The 14,125-nt window shown below is 62.8% G+C and overlaps 2 protein-coding genes across 3 annotated transcripts; both read right to left on the bottom strand.

Moving 5' to 3' along the window:
* Window positions 1-52: 52 nt before the first annotated feature.
* Window positions 53-10,298, bottom strand: CHLRE_01g012850v5 (uncharacterized protein). The gene is made up of 22 exons (XM_043058339.1): window positions 10,026-10,298; window positions 9,292-9,792; window positions 8,766-9,100; window positions 8,449-8,554; window positions 8,270-8,313; window positions 8,045-8,174; window positions 7,735-7,847; window positions 7,300-7,513; window positions 7,070-7,120; window positions 6,738-6,824; window positions 6,482-6,557; window positions 6,179-6,330; window positions 5,667-5,913; window positions 5,165-5,397; window positions 4,876-5,056; window positions 4,490-4,722; window positions 4,324-4,373; window positions 4,095-4,178; window positions 3,502-3,982; window positions 3,165-3,326; window positions 2,547-3,000; window positions 53-2,448 (listed from the first exon to the last, which is right to left on the bottom strand). Exons 2-22 carry the CDS (start codon window positions 9,745-9,747, stop codon window positions 1,061-1,063), a joined length of 5,277 nt encoding a protein of 1,758 aa, XP_042928253.1. The 5' UTR covers window positions 9,748-9,792; window positions 10,026-10,298; the 3' UTR covers window positions 53-1,060.
* A 151-nt stretch (window positions 10,299-10,449) lies between these two features.
* CHLRE_01g012800v5 (uncharacterized protein) lies at window positions 10,450-14,088 on the bottom strand. Of its 2 annotated transcripts, none has more exons than XM_043058338.1 (9): window positions 13,854-14,088; window positions 13,410-13,640; window positions 13,159-13,261; window positions 12,844-13,022; window positions 12,525-12,614; window positions 12,125-12,360; window positions 11,703-11,954; window positions 11,349-11,554; window positions 10,450-11,119 (listed from the first exon to the last, which is right to left on the bottom strand). In XM_043058338.1, the coding sequence occupies exons 1-9, from the start codon at window positions 13,860-13,862 to the stop codon at window positions 11,082-11,084; spliced, it is 1,344 nt and encodes a 447-aa protein (XP_042928252.1). In that variant the 5' UTR covers window positions 13,863-14,088; the 3' UTR covers window positions 10,450-11,081. The 2 variants fall into 2 exon arrangements, with proteins under 2 accessions (XP_042928252.1, XP_001689442.1); XM_001689390.2 differs by having other exon boundaries at window positions 10,661-11,119.
* Window positions 14,089-14,125: the final 37 nt, after the last annotated feature.

Genomic DNA, 14,125 nt, shown 5'->3' with positions numbered 1-14,125 from the left:
CTGCGTGTCCACCCGGTGCACCAGAAGGGTCGGAACGTCACAGGCGACGGCGACGGGGTCCAGCTTACAGAAAGAACTCCGCTGGGACAGTAACACGGTTCCAGCAGGCTCCACGGATTACCAGGACGGTTAGCAGGCGCCCATAAGCACCTACAAGTGTTCCCCGGTCACGGGAAAAGGGGCTGAGCCCCTCCACAGTCTGAGGCCGAACAACCTCATCGCCCGGACCTGCCAGCATTTGAAAGTTTGAATGCCCCAGCCTCCCTGTGTGATCCAGGGGAGGCGTTCTAAGCAATCTAGCTGGGACTTGCTCCCGCAGGGCCACGTGCCCTGCACTTCGCTTTGAGGCAGGCAGGCAGCCCATTTTCCGGTGCTGCACAGTGAAGGCAGTTATATCCCAGATGCATGCATTCGCCGCAGTGATCAAGCACAAGTGTGCCACTCCTCGAAGTATCAAAGCCCTTCCGAAACAGTCTTCGTGTACAGGCCAGTCATGCCGGTGCTACCACGGTACCAGGCACGTGCAATCCCCCGCCGAATCACTTAGGCGTGCAAGCGCAGGCGCCACAGTAGAAGTCACGGTCCGGCGGTTCAATGCATGTCAGGAGCGGTAACTCAGGTACGCCCACAACAAGCACCTGCCGCACCGCCGCTATGCATGCACGCGCTCTGGCAACAGCTCGATTTGCTTTCCGGCAAATTTCCTGGCGCATGCTTATGAATGGCCTTCCAATAAGTGACGATGCAACCCGTCCTCGAAGAAGCCGAGGCATAGTAAGAAACTGTGAAATGCAGGCGCTGAAATGCAGGTGCCCCCGCTCACTGGATCTTTCGCCCAGGTTCTTGCCCATCACTGACAAATTCCAGCGTAACCGTATGCCCCAACGGCCTGCCACGACACGCTTTCCCCAAACCCACTCATCAAGCCTGTCGTGGTGCGCATCACATTAATCCTCCTCCCCACATGGATAACTCGTACATTACGAGCTCGTATAACAGGGTTGCCCACTCTATGGGCCATGCCTGCTTGCGCGCTCTGTCTGGCTCTAACACGGCAGGCTCAGGCGTTTCGGTCCTGCGAACCTGACAACATATCAGCAAGGCATTCTCCATTTAGGGCGGACGGCGAGGAAGCGACGGCGGCGTTTGCAGCCGTGGCCACGGCCCCACTTGTTGCTGCTGGCAGCATGAGGGTCGAACCACGACGGCTCCCAATGGAGCTCTGCTGGCGCGCCGCCGGGCCCAGCGCACTGCTGCGGCCAAAGCTCACGCCACCGGTGCTTTGCCCGCGACTGTTTCGTGCCCGCACCGGCAGCTGCCCCGCCCCGCCGAGGGCCTGCGCCGCACCCACCACACCTGCACCGCTCGCAACGCCGCCGCCTTCTCCCAGCACCGCCGAGTCCGGGCCCCCACCGCCAGCGTCCGCCAGGGTGGCGCTGCGCCGTGTGAAGCTGTTCGCAGCCGCCACGTACGACAAGATCTCATCAGGCGCGCCCACCACTGCAAAGCTGTTGGCCCGGGACCTCGCCGACAGCTGCACCTGGCTCACCGAAGCAGCCATGGACAGCGCCGGCGAGGGCATCTCTGAAGACCCAACCGGCGCCACCGGAGACAGCGGCCCAGTGCCGCCGCGCCGCAAGGCCGACAAGCCCTCCAACGGCCCACTGTCAGGCATCACCGGCAGCGGCACCAGGATGCCGCCGCCAGACGCGCCCGACACGGCCTGCTGCTGCGGCGGCACCTGGGCCGAGCCGAACAGGCGGGCGGCGGCGCCATGGGCGGCGGTGTTGCTGGGTCGCGGGCTCTGCACACGGTCGTTGGCCGTGCGCGCCGCCATAATCAGGGAAGGCGGCGGCAGGTTCAGCATAGGGCTTGCGGCGCCAGTGACGCCGCTAGAAGCGTGCGGAACCGGGCCGCTAGTGTGGCCTGCGCCGCTGGCGGTCTGGAACGGGCTGGACGCAGCTGCCGGGCCGCTTGCGGCCGCCGCGAACTCCACAGCTGAGGCAATACGGCCGTCCTCAGCTTGCCTGAGCGCATTCGCTGCCAGGTCACCGCCGCGCGTGGAGTTGTCGGGGGTGCCGGGCAGTTTGTCCCAGGTGCTGTCCATTGCCGCTGACATGCCGTCGCCCACAACCATCGCCAGCACCAGCCCGCTGTTGCCATGTGTGGCGGTGGAGCCGCCGCCTGGCGTCACGCCGCCTGCACTGACGGTGGCCGCAGCGACGCCGGGCCCGCCGCCTCCTCCGCCACCACCACCGCCAAAGCTGCTGCTGTACGGTGCGGTGCCGCGAGTTGACGCGAGCCCGGCGGCGGCAGCTGCGCCCAGCAGGCTGCCGTTGGCTGTGTCGTCACCGCCGCGGGCCGGCGGAGAAGAAAGGCGGCGGAAGGCACCCGGGCCTGCTCCAAGGGCAGTCTCGGCCGCGATCGGGTCGTCAGTCAGAGCAAGTCCTGCGCAGTGCACAATGGGGCAAGGAGTATGGACATCAGCGTGTGTGCCTGTGCAGGGATGGACACGCACGTTCAACGTCAGGCAAGCGCACACATACCTTCGTCGTCGTCCGCTGGTGGCGTCGGCGCCGGCGGCGGCGCCTCGACCGGCCCCCAGCGCAGCACCGCCAGTGCGGCGACGGAGCTCAGCTTGGTGCCAGTGGCGGTGACTGCCCAGGACAGGTACTCGTGCACCGCCCGCACACGCGGCTCGCTGGGCTGGGCCGCAAGCGCCGCCTCAGCGACCTGCAGCGGCGTGCGGCCCGCGCCGTCCACAGCCGCCAGGTCAGACACCGCACCGCCCTGCTCCACCAGGCGGCGCAGCACAGGCAGGTGCGCATGCTCCGTAGCCAGATGCAGTAGCGTACCGCCAACCCGCCGGCCGCCACCGCCGGCGCCTGCACCTGCACCGGCAGTGCTTCCGCAGCAACCACCGGTGGCTGACACGCCCGCAGTGAGGTACGCCAGCACCAGTCCGGCATCGCCTTGCTGCACCGCACCACGCAGCTCCGCCTGTGGCGAGAAAAGCACGAAGAACAACGCACAAATGCACGACGGGTTATCCTTGGGCGTGATAACGGCAAGGGCGCTGTGCGTTTCCCGCTAGCACGCCCGGGCGCCGTGCCCAGCGGGCCCCCTCGATCGCAACAACCCTGCCACCAGCACAGCATCCTTACCCGCAGCTGCGGTGCCATGTGGTCTTTCAGCGTCACTCCCACAGCCCGGAATGCGGCCACAGTGGCCTCGTGCCCCACACGCGCCGCCTCCAGCATTGCGGTGGGCGCTGCGCGGTGTAGGGCGTCGGTGGGCAGGTCGGGCAGGAGCACCTCCACCACCGCCTGTGAATCCATGTGTGTGTGTGTGTGTGTGTGTGTGTGTGTGTGTGTGTGTGTGTGTGTGTGTGTGCGGCAGCGTGCGTGCACGTGAGGCTTTATTTGCGGGTGCGTGCACCATGGGAAATCCGCGTGCGCAGTACATGGCATCAGCAGCCATTCAAGTGTGCCCCTGCCTCACCGTGTGCCCCTTGCTTGCCGCCAGCATGAGTCCGGCGAAGGCGCAGCCCGCCGCCTCCCCAGCCTGGTAGCCGCCCGCCTCGCGCAACTTGGCGGCATCGCCTAGGCCGCACCAGCCCATGTAGTCCTTGGCAGCCTGCTGCCGAACCTTCTCGGCGTTTGCGGCGGTGCGGTGCTTGTGGCCTCTCAGCAATCCCTCCAGGTACGCCACCACGGGTGCGGCGCCCACCCGCCGCGCCTCGTCCAGCGCCGTGTTCCCCCAGCGGTCATGGAAGTTGACATCTGCGTGCCCTTCCTCCACCAGCAGCTTCAGAGCTTCCAGGTTGCCCTCCGAGCCGGCGATGTGCAGTGCGCAGCGGCTGTCATAGTCGCAGGCATCCGGCGGCGCTCCCGCCTTCAGCAGCCGCTGCAACTTGACAAGGTCGTTCTTGTAGACCGCGGTGCACAGGTCGGATGCCACTGTCAGGCCGCCGGCGCCAAGCCTACATCATCAGCAGCAGGAGCAGTGTGGCCGCATTAGCTTAGCCACAGGCGAGACATACACACGCTGGATGCAAAGCAGGGCGCATGAAGGGCCATCCCATGCATACTCACGATGCACCATAGCTCAGCAGGAGAGCCACAATCTTGTCGTGTGCGCCCTTGACTGCCTCGGCCATTGCACTGTTGCCGAAGCCGCTGTGAAGGACGCAACAGATTACCGTATAGTTGGCTTCAGTGAGGTCAGCGATGCACGTTGTCATAGCCACAACAAGTCCCGCTTTACTTCCGTCCTGACAGTAGCAGACCAAGTGGCAGTTGAGCAAACAAAGCCGACACTTACTCGGTGCGGTTCATCTCGCAGCCCGCATCCAGGAAGAGGCGAACGGCGGCCTGTGTGCATGAAGCGGAGGCCCAGCATGTCACACAGGAGCTGAGGGCCGCCGCAGTGTGTCCGCATGCATCACCCGAGTAACAGTGCACGGCCCCTTAAAACACCGGGGAAGTACCTCGTGGCCCTTGGCTGCTGCAAGCATCAGTCCGTTACGGCCGTCATAGTCTGCCGTGTCTGGGCTCAGCCCCTGGCGCAACATCGTGCGCAGCGACTCCACATCGCCCTGGGCCGCCGTGTTGAGCAGCTCAAACGTGCGCTTGTCGTCCACCTTGCGAACGTGCGCAGCAGTGGTGTTACGCACATCTTCCAGGCGCGTGAGCATCTCAATCTGCGACTGCGTCAGCGCATCTGCAGGTAATAGCAACACCGAGTCCACAGCAGTGAGTACCAGCCACTGGTGCGCACTTTGCAAGCAATTCAAGTGACTTGCACGCTTGACGCACCGTCACCGCGTGCCCACGTTAACAAGTAAGGATCTGCTGCACTTCCTGTGTCACGTACCGCGTGTGTCCGCTAGCATGAACGGCTCCACGTTGTCTAGCACCTCATCGTTGCCAGTGGCCAGCGCCAGGGCTACGTGCAGCTGCTCGGCAGTCAGCTGCTTCTTGGTCGCCGCAGCCTTGAGCGCCTCCTCGGCGCCCGCCTCCGTGTTGCGCTGCAGGTTCTCCAGCACGATGCGTGTCTGCGGCAGGCGTGCATGCGGCAGCGGAGGCGGGTGAGCAATTCGCCGATTCCACATGCAATGCCACACCAAGCTCCACGCACACATTATTCCTGCCAGGCCACCCACCTGCTGTGGGAACTGAACTACCAACAGGTCCCAGGCGGCCTTGGGCAGGCTCAGCACGCGCACGGGCGCCGTGCCCACCACCGTCTCGTGGCTGGCACCCTCGGTAAAGAACGCCACCTCAGCCAGCGAGTTGCTGGTGCCGCGCTTGTACGCGGAGAAGCGACCGAACTTGGGCTTGTTGGCGGCGCCGGTGTCAAAGCTTACGCCCCCAGGCGACGCGGCCGACAGCGGGTCTGTTGTGTGCACGGATGTGGTGAAAATGGGAAGGTTGGGGTGGCTCAGGCAGGACGAAGGACGTACATATGGACGGCAGAGGCTGTGCATGTTGAGTGGCAGGGCGCAGGATGCATGGAGCGTTTCCTCTTTTAGAGTTCATGATGTTCGTACGCACGTCGTCACGTGGTCAGCCGGACGGAAACAGCAGTAGCGATGGCAGGGTGGGTGGAGTCATGCTCCACAAAGAAGAGTCAAGAAGCCTAGCCCTTCAACCAACAGGACGCACCGCCGTGCATGCTGCCCCCGCCGCCGTGGGAGCTGTCCTCGGGTTGGGCGCCGGCGGAGAAGGACGCGGAGGTGACGCGGGGCCCGCCGGAGAAGGACATGTGGTCCGACCCCACAGCCATGGATCCCGACCCAGGCAAGGAGCCAGAGGAGTTGCCGCCCATTCGGCCGCCGCCCCCGGTGGTCACCATCACCTCGCCCGCCACAATGATCATCAGGTCCACCACATTGTCGCCCTCGGTCAGGATCTGAGGGGGAAAAGATTGGAAATGGATGCCGATCAATGAACTGCGGCCAGTGTGTGTGTGTGTGTGTGTGTGTGTGTGTGTGTGTGTGTGTGTGTGCAGCCCCGCCGTCCAGTGCGCCATTGAACCATGCATGACATGTTGCGCTCGGGCTCTCCAGCACTCCCGGGTTCCGTCGGTGCATGCACCACATCCGTGGACATTGCATGATGCGTTCGGTCCAGCAGGACGCCGCCCCTCGACTTTATGTGGATAGAGCAGCACCCACCTCCACACCGGGCAGGAAGAACTCGACGCGTGCGGCGGTGAGGACGGAGTCCAAGAAGCGCTTCTGACAGCCCTTGAACAGGTGGCAGCCCTTCACGGGCTCCATGTACAGGTGCCGCAGCGCGTTGCGCCGGATGGTGACAGGGTAGATTCCTGCGAACGAAAAGGCGGCGGCAGGCGAACAAAACACTCGTTGTGAGTTCATTGCGCCAGAAATCAGCCGTCATACATATGTATTCGCAGCCCATGCAGGACAGTCTGCCATGCAAGCTGTGCGTGGCGCTTGGGTATATACGGTACTTACTCAGCACGTTGTCGTCGTTGGTGGCCTGGGCGTCGAAGTTGACCAGCAGGTGCTCCTTCATGGCGGTGTGCAGCTTCTACGAGGCGTGTACATACAAAAAAGTTATTGTTACAATGTGACCAGCCGAGCTGGATCCCAAGCAACCTACAGACGGTATGTGGCGTGACCGCCGGGCAATCGCACATGAGCCTCGAGCGCATACAGCCGAGTTGGCGACAGGCATGCAACCAGCAACCAGCAGCAGACCCCGCCCCACCTCTGGCAGCTCGTTGTCCTGACTGTACTCGGTCAGGTTCTCTATGCTCTGACGGAGCGCCTGGCTGCGTTCATCCTTCTTCACCATCTGTACGTGCATAGTACGGCGGGGGGGCATAGCCGTTCATGTGGAGAACGGGGTGATTAAATCACAAATATGAAGTAAGTGCCCAGTGGGAATAGCGGGGGAGAGGGGGATCCTGGGAAACGCCTGACACGTGCGAGGGGATTCCCAGTTGGGAGCCGCCCAGCAGGTTACACCTACCAGGCTCCGATGTAGATAGGCGCCTGTAATCCCCGAAAACCCCAGGCCCCGCCCACTCAGTCACGCACCATGATGGTGACGGTGCCAATGATGTAGGCGGCCAGAAACAGGTTGAACATCTGGGGGTTGATGGAAGGGCGGGTGGGCGCCAGGAAGTGTGAGCAGCAAGTACACGCTAGGCGTTAGTGTTACTGCAGTTTGCGCAAAGAGTTGTGCACACACGCACACGGAGTGAGCATACACGTCCAGTGGCAGGCGCGCAACACACACACGGTGTACAAAACCCTAGCATACGCACCAGGTACACAATCATCGCCGCCATCTCCACCACGGTGTACGGATACATCGCCGCGTCACCCATCGCCGTGAACACTGTCACACTGAAGTACAGCGCCATGATGTACTGCTGCCACACGCTATGGTGTTGGAAATAGTCCGGGTTGCGCCCGATCCACGTGTCCTCATTAAAGCTCTCCTCGCGGGCAATCATGTAGAAGATGCACGATGCCCAGCTGCAGATGGATGGGCGGGCAACGACAGCCGCGCGTCACGGCGAAGCACGCACGCACGGAAGGGGCACATGAGCACAATGCAACGAGCGAGACGACAAGCCACATACCGCATACATGTCCACAAGGCCGGGCCTGCCCACTAGCAAAGCCCCTACCTAAGTCCCTGCCTAATGAGGTGCGCCCGCCGACAAGCCAAGAACGAAGGCGACAAGGCCGCTCACTGCGTTGTAAAGAAGACGTAGGTGTAGTTGCGCAGGATCAGCAGTGCCCCCTGGCTCAGCACCATGCGGTAGTCCAACAGATTAAACAGGTCGAACACGCGGTACGTCCGGGCCTGTGCGTACGACACGGGCAGGGCAAGGGTAACATCAGGGCACGGGTAATAAATTATGGGGAAAGCTGTTTGGGCAGCACCACATCCGTGCAACCCTAGACACCGCCCGTGTGCGCCTCGCGAAAACCCTTACTTGACACCGCCCGTGTGCTGCTTGTCATGCGTGGTCATACATGGCCGTCTCGCTCGCTCCCTACCAGCGTCAGGAGCTTGAGCCAGTTCAGGGCGTCAACCACGGTGGGACTGGCCACCCCCGCGGCCTCCGCAATTCGTATTGTGACGGTGTCGTACGGGAAACAGCCCAGCACGTCCAGCACGAAGATCCAGCTGCAGCGGCCAGTCAGGGAAGAGAAGATGTCATGGGGCGAAGTTGGTACCCAAGCGGCATGTACGCATATGCATTGCCCGCCTCGGCCACGTACCTCTTCACATAGCGCATGGCCATCTTGGGTTGCGTTGTGACGGGCTGTGGGCACGTGTAAAGCGGTCACACCACGATTGGTAAGTGCGTAGTGTGCCTCAGGGGTCGCGTGCACACGCCGGGCCACAGCTTGCTAGGCCCAGGTCCTAAACGCACGACGTTACGAGCGAACCCACGCACAATGCCGGTCTCGGGGTCGTCGTATGACACGAAGAATTTGAGCGCGAAGTCCAGCAGGAAGGTGGCGAGGATGATGTTCTCGATGGGGTCCAGCCATGCCATGCTCCTGCAGCGGCACGTGCACAGGACAATGACATACAGTCGACTACCGGCAGTTTGCCGCTGAGCGAGCGGCGTACGGCGAGGAGGGCCGGGCCAGGATATGCCCAGGATTGACAGGAACACGGACCCCGACCTCTACCTTGACGACCCAAGCCCCCTGTGCAGCTCATCCCGCCGTGATGCCGTACCACCCCACCGAGTACCCAGTTACTCACCCGGTCACCAGCGGGGAGCCCACAAAGGCCATGTTGAACGGCTCCGTCCAGCAGCTGATCAGCGCCACGCCCACTGCAAAGTAGAACCACCACTTGCAGTACCACGCCGCGTCGGGGTTGATCACCAGCACCGACAACCACCGCTGCAGACGGGCCCGGACGGCCGCCAGTGCCCAACCCAGCCCGCCGCTTGAGGCACGAGCTTCCACCGCAGCCGCCTCCGCTGCTGCCTCACCACGCCCAGCACCGTCAGCGGAGTTCTGGGCTGCTGCCACGCGGCTGTGGAGGGAGAGGCCGCCGGAGTGTCCGCGCTTGCCCATGCCACCCTTCATGCCCTGCGAGCGCAACGTGCATCAGAGGGCACATTCAAATACCGTAATGCAACTCTGACACACCCAACCACACCCACACAACCCCCCCCCACACACACACGCATACACACACACCGTATGGCCTAACCAGCACACAGCACCACGCCTTGTCCTCACGCCTGGCGGGATACAGTAACACGATTGTTGCGACTTACCCCGAGTGCCGTGTTGATCTTCACAGCCGAGTTCACTTTCTTCCAGGGGTTGGCGCGGCCCGAGCCGGCGCCGCCATGCAGCGAGGAAGAGTTCGCGTGCAGCAGTGACGCTCCATTTCGGCCGTGGTGGGAGGAGCCGCCGCCCACATCCGACTCGCGGTAGGCGTCGCTCGGGAGGTGGTGAGATGCGTCACCGCCCAGCCCGCCGTGCTTAAGAGACACGTCCGCGCTGCCATCCGAAAGGATGCTCAGCCGGTGGGCCAGCTTGCCGAGCGGTGCAGTGCTGGCGCCGCCATGCGGATGAGGCGGAATGTGTTGGGACGCAGTGGTGCTGGTGTCGCCGGAGGACCGGGTCAGCTCCGCCGAGGTGCGCGGGGGTGGCGCCTCAGCTGCCACGCCGCTGCCGCTGCCGTGCCTCGAGGAGCCCGCCCCGTCAAGGAGGTCTGACACACGCATTTTGCGCCGGCCGCCATGAGGCTGAGCATGTCCAAAAGAGCCGCTCTGAGAGGCCCACCAGGTTCACAGCGGGCGAGGGGAACGGGTGGGCAAGCCGTGAAGGAAAGCGCGAAGGGGGAAAAGGAAACCGGCACGTGTGCTGCGGGGCCCCGTGACACACTCTACAGCTGAACGCTACGACAATCCCATTAGCAGCGTGCAGCAAAGTTTCCAAAGCAGCAAAGGCGTCAGGCAAAACGCGCAGGGCCGTCACATGCGCCAGAGATTTCCAGGCTCACCTCTCTCTGACCCATAGATGTGACACCAGCATTATGTGAAGCCATTGCCGTGACAACAGCAGCTAGGTCCATCGCCGTCACCGACACAGGACGGCACCGTGCGTCGGAGTTTCAGCACTGTACGCACGCGCTTCCTTAATTACAGCAGTATGCGCAGATGAGAAATGCATGATGTGCACTATGGAATACCATGGCCAAGCTGGTTGAAGCACCGGAGGAGAGTTCTCCTTAAACTTCGCGCAAGTCACCCTGCAGTACGTGTACACAGATATCAAGATGTGTATCATGCGACAAAATATATATGAATGTTCAGGCTGGGCTCGGTAATCGAAATCGTGCGCCGGCGCCTGACTACCAACGGGCTGAAGCCCCAGTTGATCGCTCGGGTTTTGCGCGGCAACATATGCAGGTGTGGCCAGATCGCCGACAACAACTTTTACAGCCAACGGGAAAAGACGACCTGGCCTCTAGTTATCATACTCGCGCTGCGCGTTCCGTCCTCTGTTCCGTCCTCGCAGTATCACAGTAAGAACGACCTCCGTTCGTGCTTGCTTATCCCGCTGGGTCACAAAACAATGTTGCAGAGACGCACACTATATCATACAAGCAGCTTGTCATGAAAGCGGGAAGAGGCCTGCCAAACCCTGTTACATGCTCGCGAGTTTGTCATCGGGCTGGTTTCACAGGCTCCGCGATGTGTTACCATAAGCAACCGCTACAGAACTCACACGCGCATAAGTAACACTAGACTCTGCCCAGTGTCATGAGCCGCGCTTGGACCAGAAACCCTACTCCACCCTACGTGCACGGTCGCTGCGCAAGTCATCGGAGCGAGCGTCGCACGCATGACCTTCTTAGGTCTCATCTTCTATGTGTTCCATACAGGCGAACCCTGATGCGGCGCACTGTGGATAGCAGATATGCACGCAGCAGGCCGGTGCCACTTTGCACTTCCTGGATGACACGAGCCGCGCCGATCCTTGCCGGCGCACGTGCTTCTCACCGCACTTTCCGCACTCGAATGCGCATATCGCCACTCGCTTGATTGCCAGTGCCTTACAACATGATGTCCGCTGCTTGCCGCCGGTACGCCGCTGCGAGCATGGCAGGCAAGCAAGGGGCGCCTTCAACACACCGCGTCCCGCAATAAAGGAGGGAAAGCTCTTAAGCTCACCGACTTTGGGCACACTTATGCTGTCTCGCAGCAGCATGAGAACTAAGGGGTCGGCGCTGGCGTGGGGGATGGGGGATGCCCCCGGTCGACTGGATGTTGCCCCGTGCCACTATGGCCGCCGCTACGTCGCCACCCTCGCCAGCACTCACTCATGTAAAAGGTGGGCGGCAGCAGGTACTGCTTCAGGCCCGCCGCCGCGGCCTTGCTGCTGGACGCGTCCCCAAAGAAGCGGCTGTTGAAGGCGCCAGCGGTGCGCACGAACGCCTCGTAGTCCGTGCCGCGCAGGCTGCTGCCGCCGCTGTAGGGGTCGGAGCTGCCGCCGCCGCCGGTGCCGCCCGCCATGCGGCCGGTCGTCCTGCAGATGACACCAAACAGCACAGTTGGAAGCATGTGCAACAGGTTGCAAGCTGCCTCTATCGTAGCCGAGGCGCAGGGCTCCCGTAGCGGTATCGTGGGAAGTGCCCGAGCAACCAAGAGCGCCTTCCCCGCCTCGACCTGCTCACCCCGCGCCACCGCCCTCCAGCTCGTCAAAGCGGAACGTCGCCGCCACCGAGCGCGGCACCACCGCGCCCGCCGCTGGCGGCTCAAACGCGGCCGCGCCCTGGCTGCTGGCGGCGGCAGCTGTGACGGTCTGCGGCTGCAACACTGTGTCCACAGGCAGGCCCATGGACTTGGGGTCCAGGGCCGCGGCGGAGCAGAAGGCGAAGAAGCGGTCCGCATAGTCCACCGCCTGAGCCGTGCGCAGGTTGTAGCGCCTGCGGGCGCAGCAAAACATGAAGTCAAGATGAGCCTGCTTCAGAGGTGGTGGATGTGGCACGGGCACATGTGGTGGCTGCAGGCGTGAAACTTGGGGCCCGGCCTGATGAGGCCCGGACACGCGGCCCCCGCCCGCCGCTCATCGTTTACGCTAGTCAAAGCGACGTACCCGAACATGAGGTCGATGCCCGCCACGTAGCCGCCGCCCGCCATCACCGCCGCCGCCAGCTCCGGTAGCGTGCCCACTGCGCCGCCCGCGCCGCCTGCCACTGCGCCCGCGGACTCGGGGCGCAGGAGCAGGAAGGGCTCGGCCACGCACATGCCCGACCCGGCGGCGCTATGCGGCACCAGCTGCTGCACACGCGGCAGCGCGGTGTCTTCGCCGGGCACGAAGACCGTGTGGCCCTGTTGTGAATCGAATGAGGGGGAATGTTGGCGTGTTGCGTCAGCATGTTGAATTGATGCCATCACATTTACGGCGCGTACAAATACTTGCGAAACACGGCGCGAGCATGTAGCAAGCAGCGGGAGCACGAAGCACTGCCACCCGAAGTCGTCATCGCGCTCACCTCAGTCCCCAGCAGCGATACATCAACACCGTTGAGGAAGCTGAAGCCCAGTGTGTCCCGTCCCCGGAGGTATGCGTGCTCCAGCAGCCGCTGCGGGGACGGAAGCCATGCGGTGTCAGATGCCCGGATACATAAAACTTCGCACTGGCCCCACGCGCCCAGGAAGCCCAGTTGCACCCCTGAGCGCGTAGACGCTTGCAAAACAACCCCCCGGCGCGCCACCGCCCCATGCAAAGCCTAGGACTCCCGCACCCAAGCAGCCTCTCCTTGCACCCGAGCAGCCCCTCTTCGCACCGGAGCGGCCTCCCCTTGCGCGCACCTGCAGGTTGTATGCGGGCATGAACGCCAGCTCGCTGCTGATCACTGCCACACAAGCGGCCGACCCGCGACCCGCCAGCGCCTTGAGGCCGACGCGCAGGTCCGCCACCTCACCGCGCCAGTCGCCAGGGCCGGTCGCGCCGTTGCTGATGAAGTTGATGGCGGGCAAACCCAGCTCGGCTGTGCGGGGCAACGGCCAACACAAGCACCCAAGCTCAACCGGGCCCATGCACGACTGGAGATAAGTTTTCTCCCCAACATATCCCCCCCAAGGACGGCAATCGCTACGGGTGTGCCCAGATTAGCGCAGACTCACTCTCCGGCGCGGCGGCGAAGATGCCACTAGGTCCCTTGATGCGGTCTGTGTCCGATTCGTTGTGCACGATCCATACGGCTTCTAACCGCACCCGGCGCACATCCTGCATAGTTAAACACGATGTCTGGCGCGCATAAGCTACTGCGCTAACGAGGACGCTTCGTGTGCACTCCGGCACCGCCCATCAAAACCTTGCGTGAATCCGGTATGTTTTGTGGCATACAGTACTGCAAGCCCCAATGCACTCGTACCTTTAGGAGCTGCAGCGTGCGCACAAGTGCTGGTGTTCCATCGAGAGGAATCAGTGCAGGCACTGCTGCCGGCGCCGATGCTGCAGCGGACAGCGCGGCGCCAACTGGCCGCGGCGTGATGCGCGCACTCCGCGGCGTTCCAGCCGGGGGCTGGGCGGCAGCCACAACACTGGCGGCGCCACGGGCAATGTCTGCCGAATAGCCGCCCGCGAGCAGCATGACATGGACAGACTGTTGCGCGTAACAGCGGCGAAGCGGCGCAACGGGAGTGCCGCGGGCGTCGAGGTGGAGGGGGGGGAGGTGGAGGGGGGGTAAGCGGGCCGGCTGGTGTGAATGCAAGCCCAGAAACGATGCGAGCCGAGAGGCTTTATTCGTCTGGATGCGGCTGCTATAGGTGAACCTGTGCGCTGAGCGGCAGCTTTCTCGCATCCCCCCGACTCGCACCTTGCTCATGTCGAAAGCGCCGCTCGACAATCCCACGTACTCAACACAGGATGCCGCTTTGCTGGATTTCCGAGCTTGGCCTGCTTTTTGAAGCTTAAAGCAAGGCTCAGTGTTTACTGCCCGTGGCAGTCAGCGTGGCAGTGCACAGTTCTGTCTGCAATGTGGCGTTATTAATACGTATGCAAGCCTAAAGCGTAGCAGTTTTGTTGTAGCTTATTGAGTGTATGATCATGTTCTGAGTCTCGAAGGCGTCAACTGCAAGGGGCGAAAGT

The sequence above is a fragment of the Chlamydomonas reinhardtii genome, chromosome 1, assembly GCF_000002595.2.
Source record: "Chlamydomonas reinhardtii strain CC-503 cw92 mt+ chromosome 1, whole genome shotgun sequence".
Lineage (NCBI taxonomy): Eukaryota > Viridiplantae > Chlorophyta > Chlorophyceae > Chlamydomonadales > Chlamydomonadaceae > Chlamydomonas > Chlamydomonas reinhardtii.
The sequence above is the reverse complement of the archived record's forward strand: the minus strand, read 5'-3'. Positions and strand labels throughout refer to the sequence as shown.

Excerpts from the sequence above, each read along its gene's own strand:
- CHLRE_01g012800v5 (XM_043058338.1), bottom strand. Across the intron at positions 13,262-13,409 it reads GCACGCTGCAGCTCCTAAAG|GATGTGCGCCGGGTGCGGTT; the intron begins GTACGAGTGCAT and ends TTAACTATGCAG. Across the intron at positions 11,555-11,702 it reads CTGGAGGGCGGTGGCGCGGG|GACGACCGGCCGCATGGCGG; the intron begins GTGAGCAGGTCG and ends TGTCATCTGCAG.
- CHLRE_01g012850v5 (XM_043058339.1), bottom strand. The coding sequence starts at position 9,747 with ATGCGTGTGTCAGACCTCCTTGACGGGGCGGGCTCCTCGAGGCACGGC. Across the intron at positions 6,825-7,069 it reads TTGGCACCGTCACCATCATG|ATGGTGAAGAAGGATGAACG; the intron begins GTGCGTGACTGA and ends ATGCACGTACAG. Across the intron at positions 6,331-6,481 it reads CAACGACGACAACGTGCTGA|GAATCTACCCTGTCACCATC; the intron begins GTAAGTACCGTA and ends TTTCGTTCGCAG.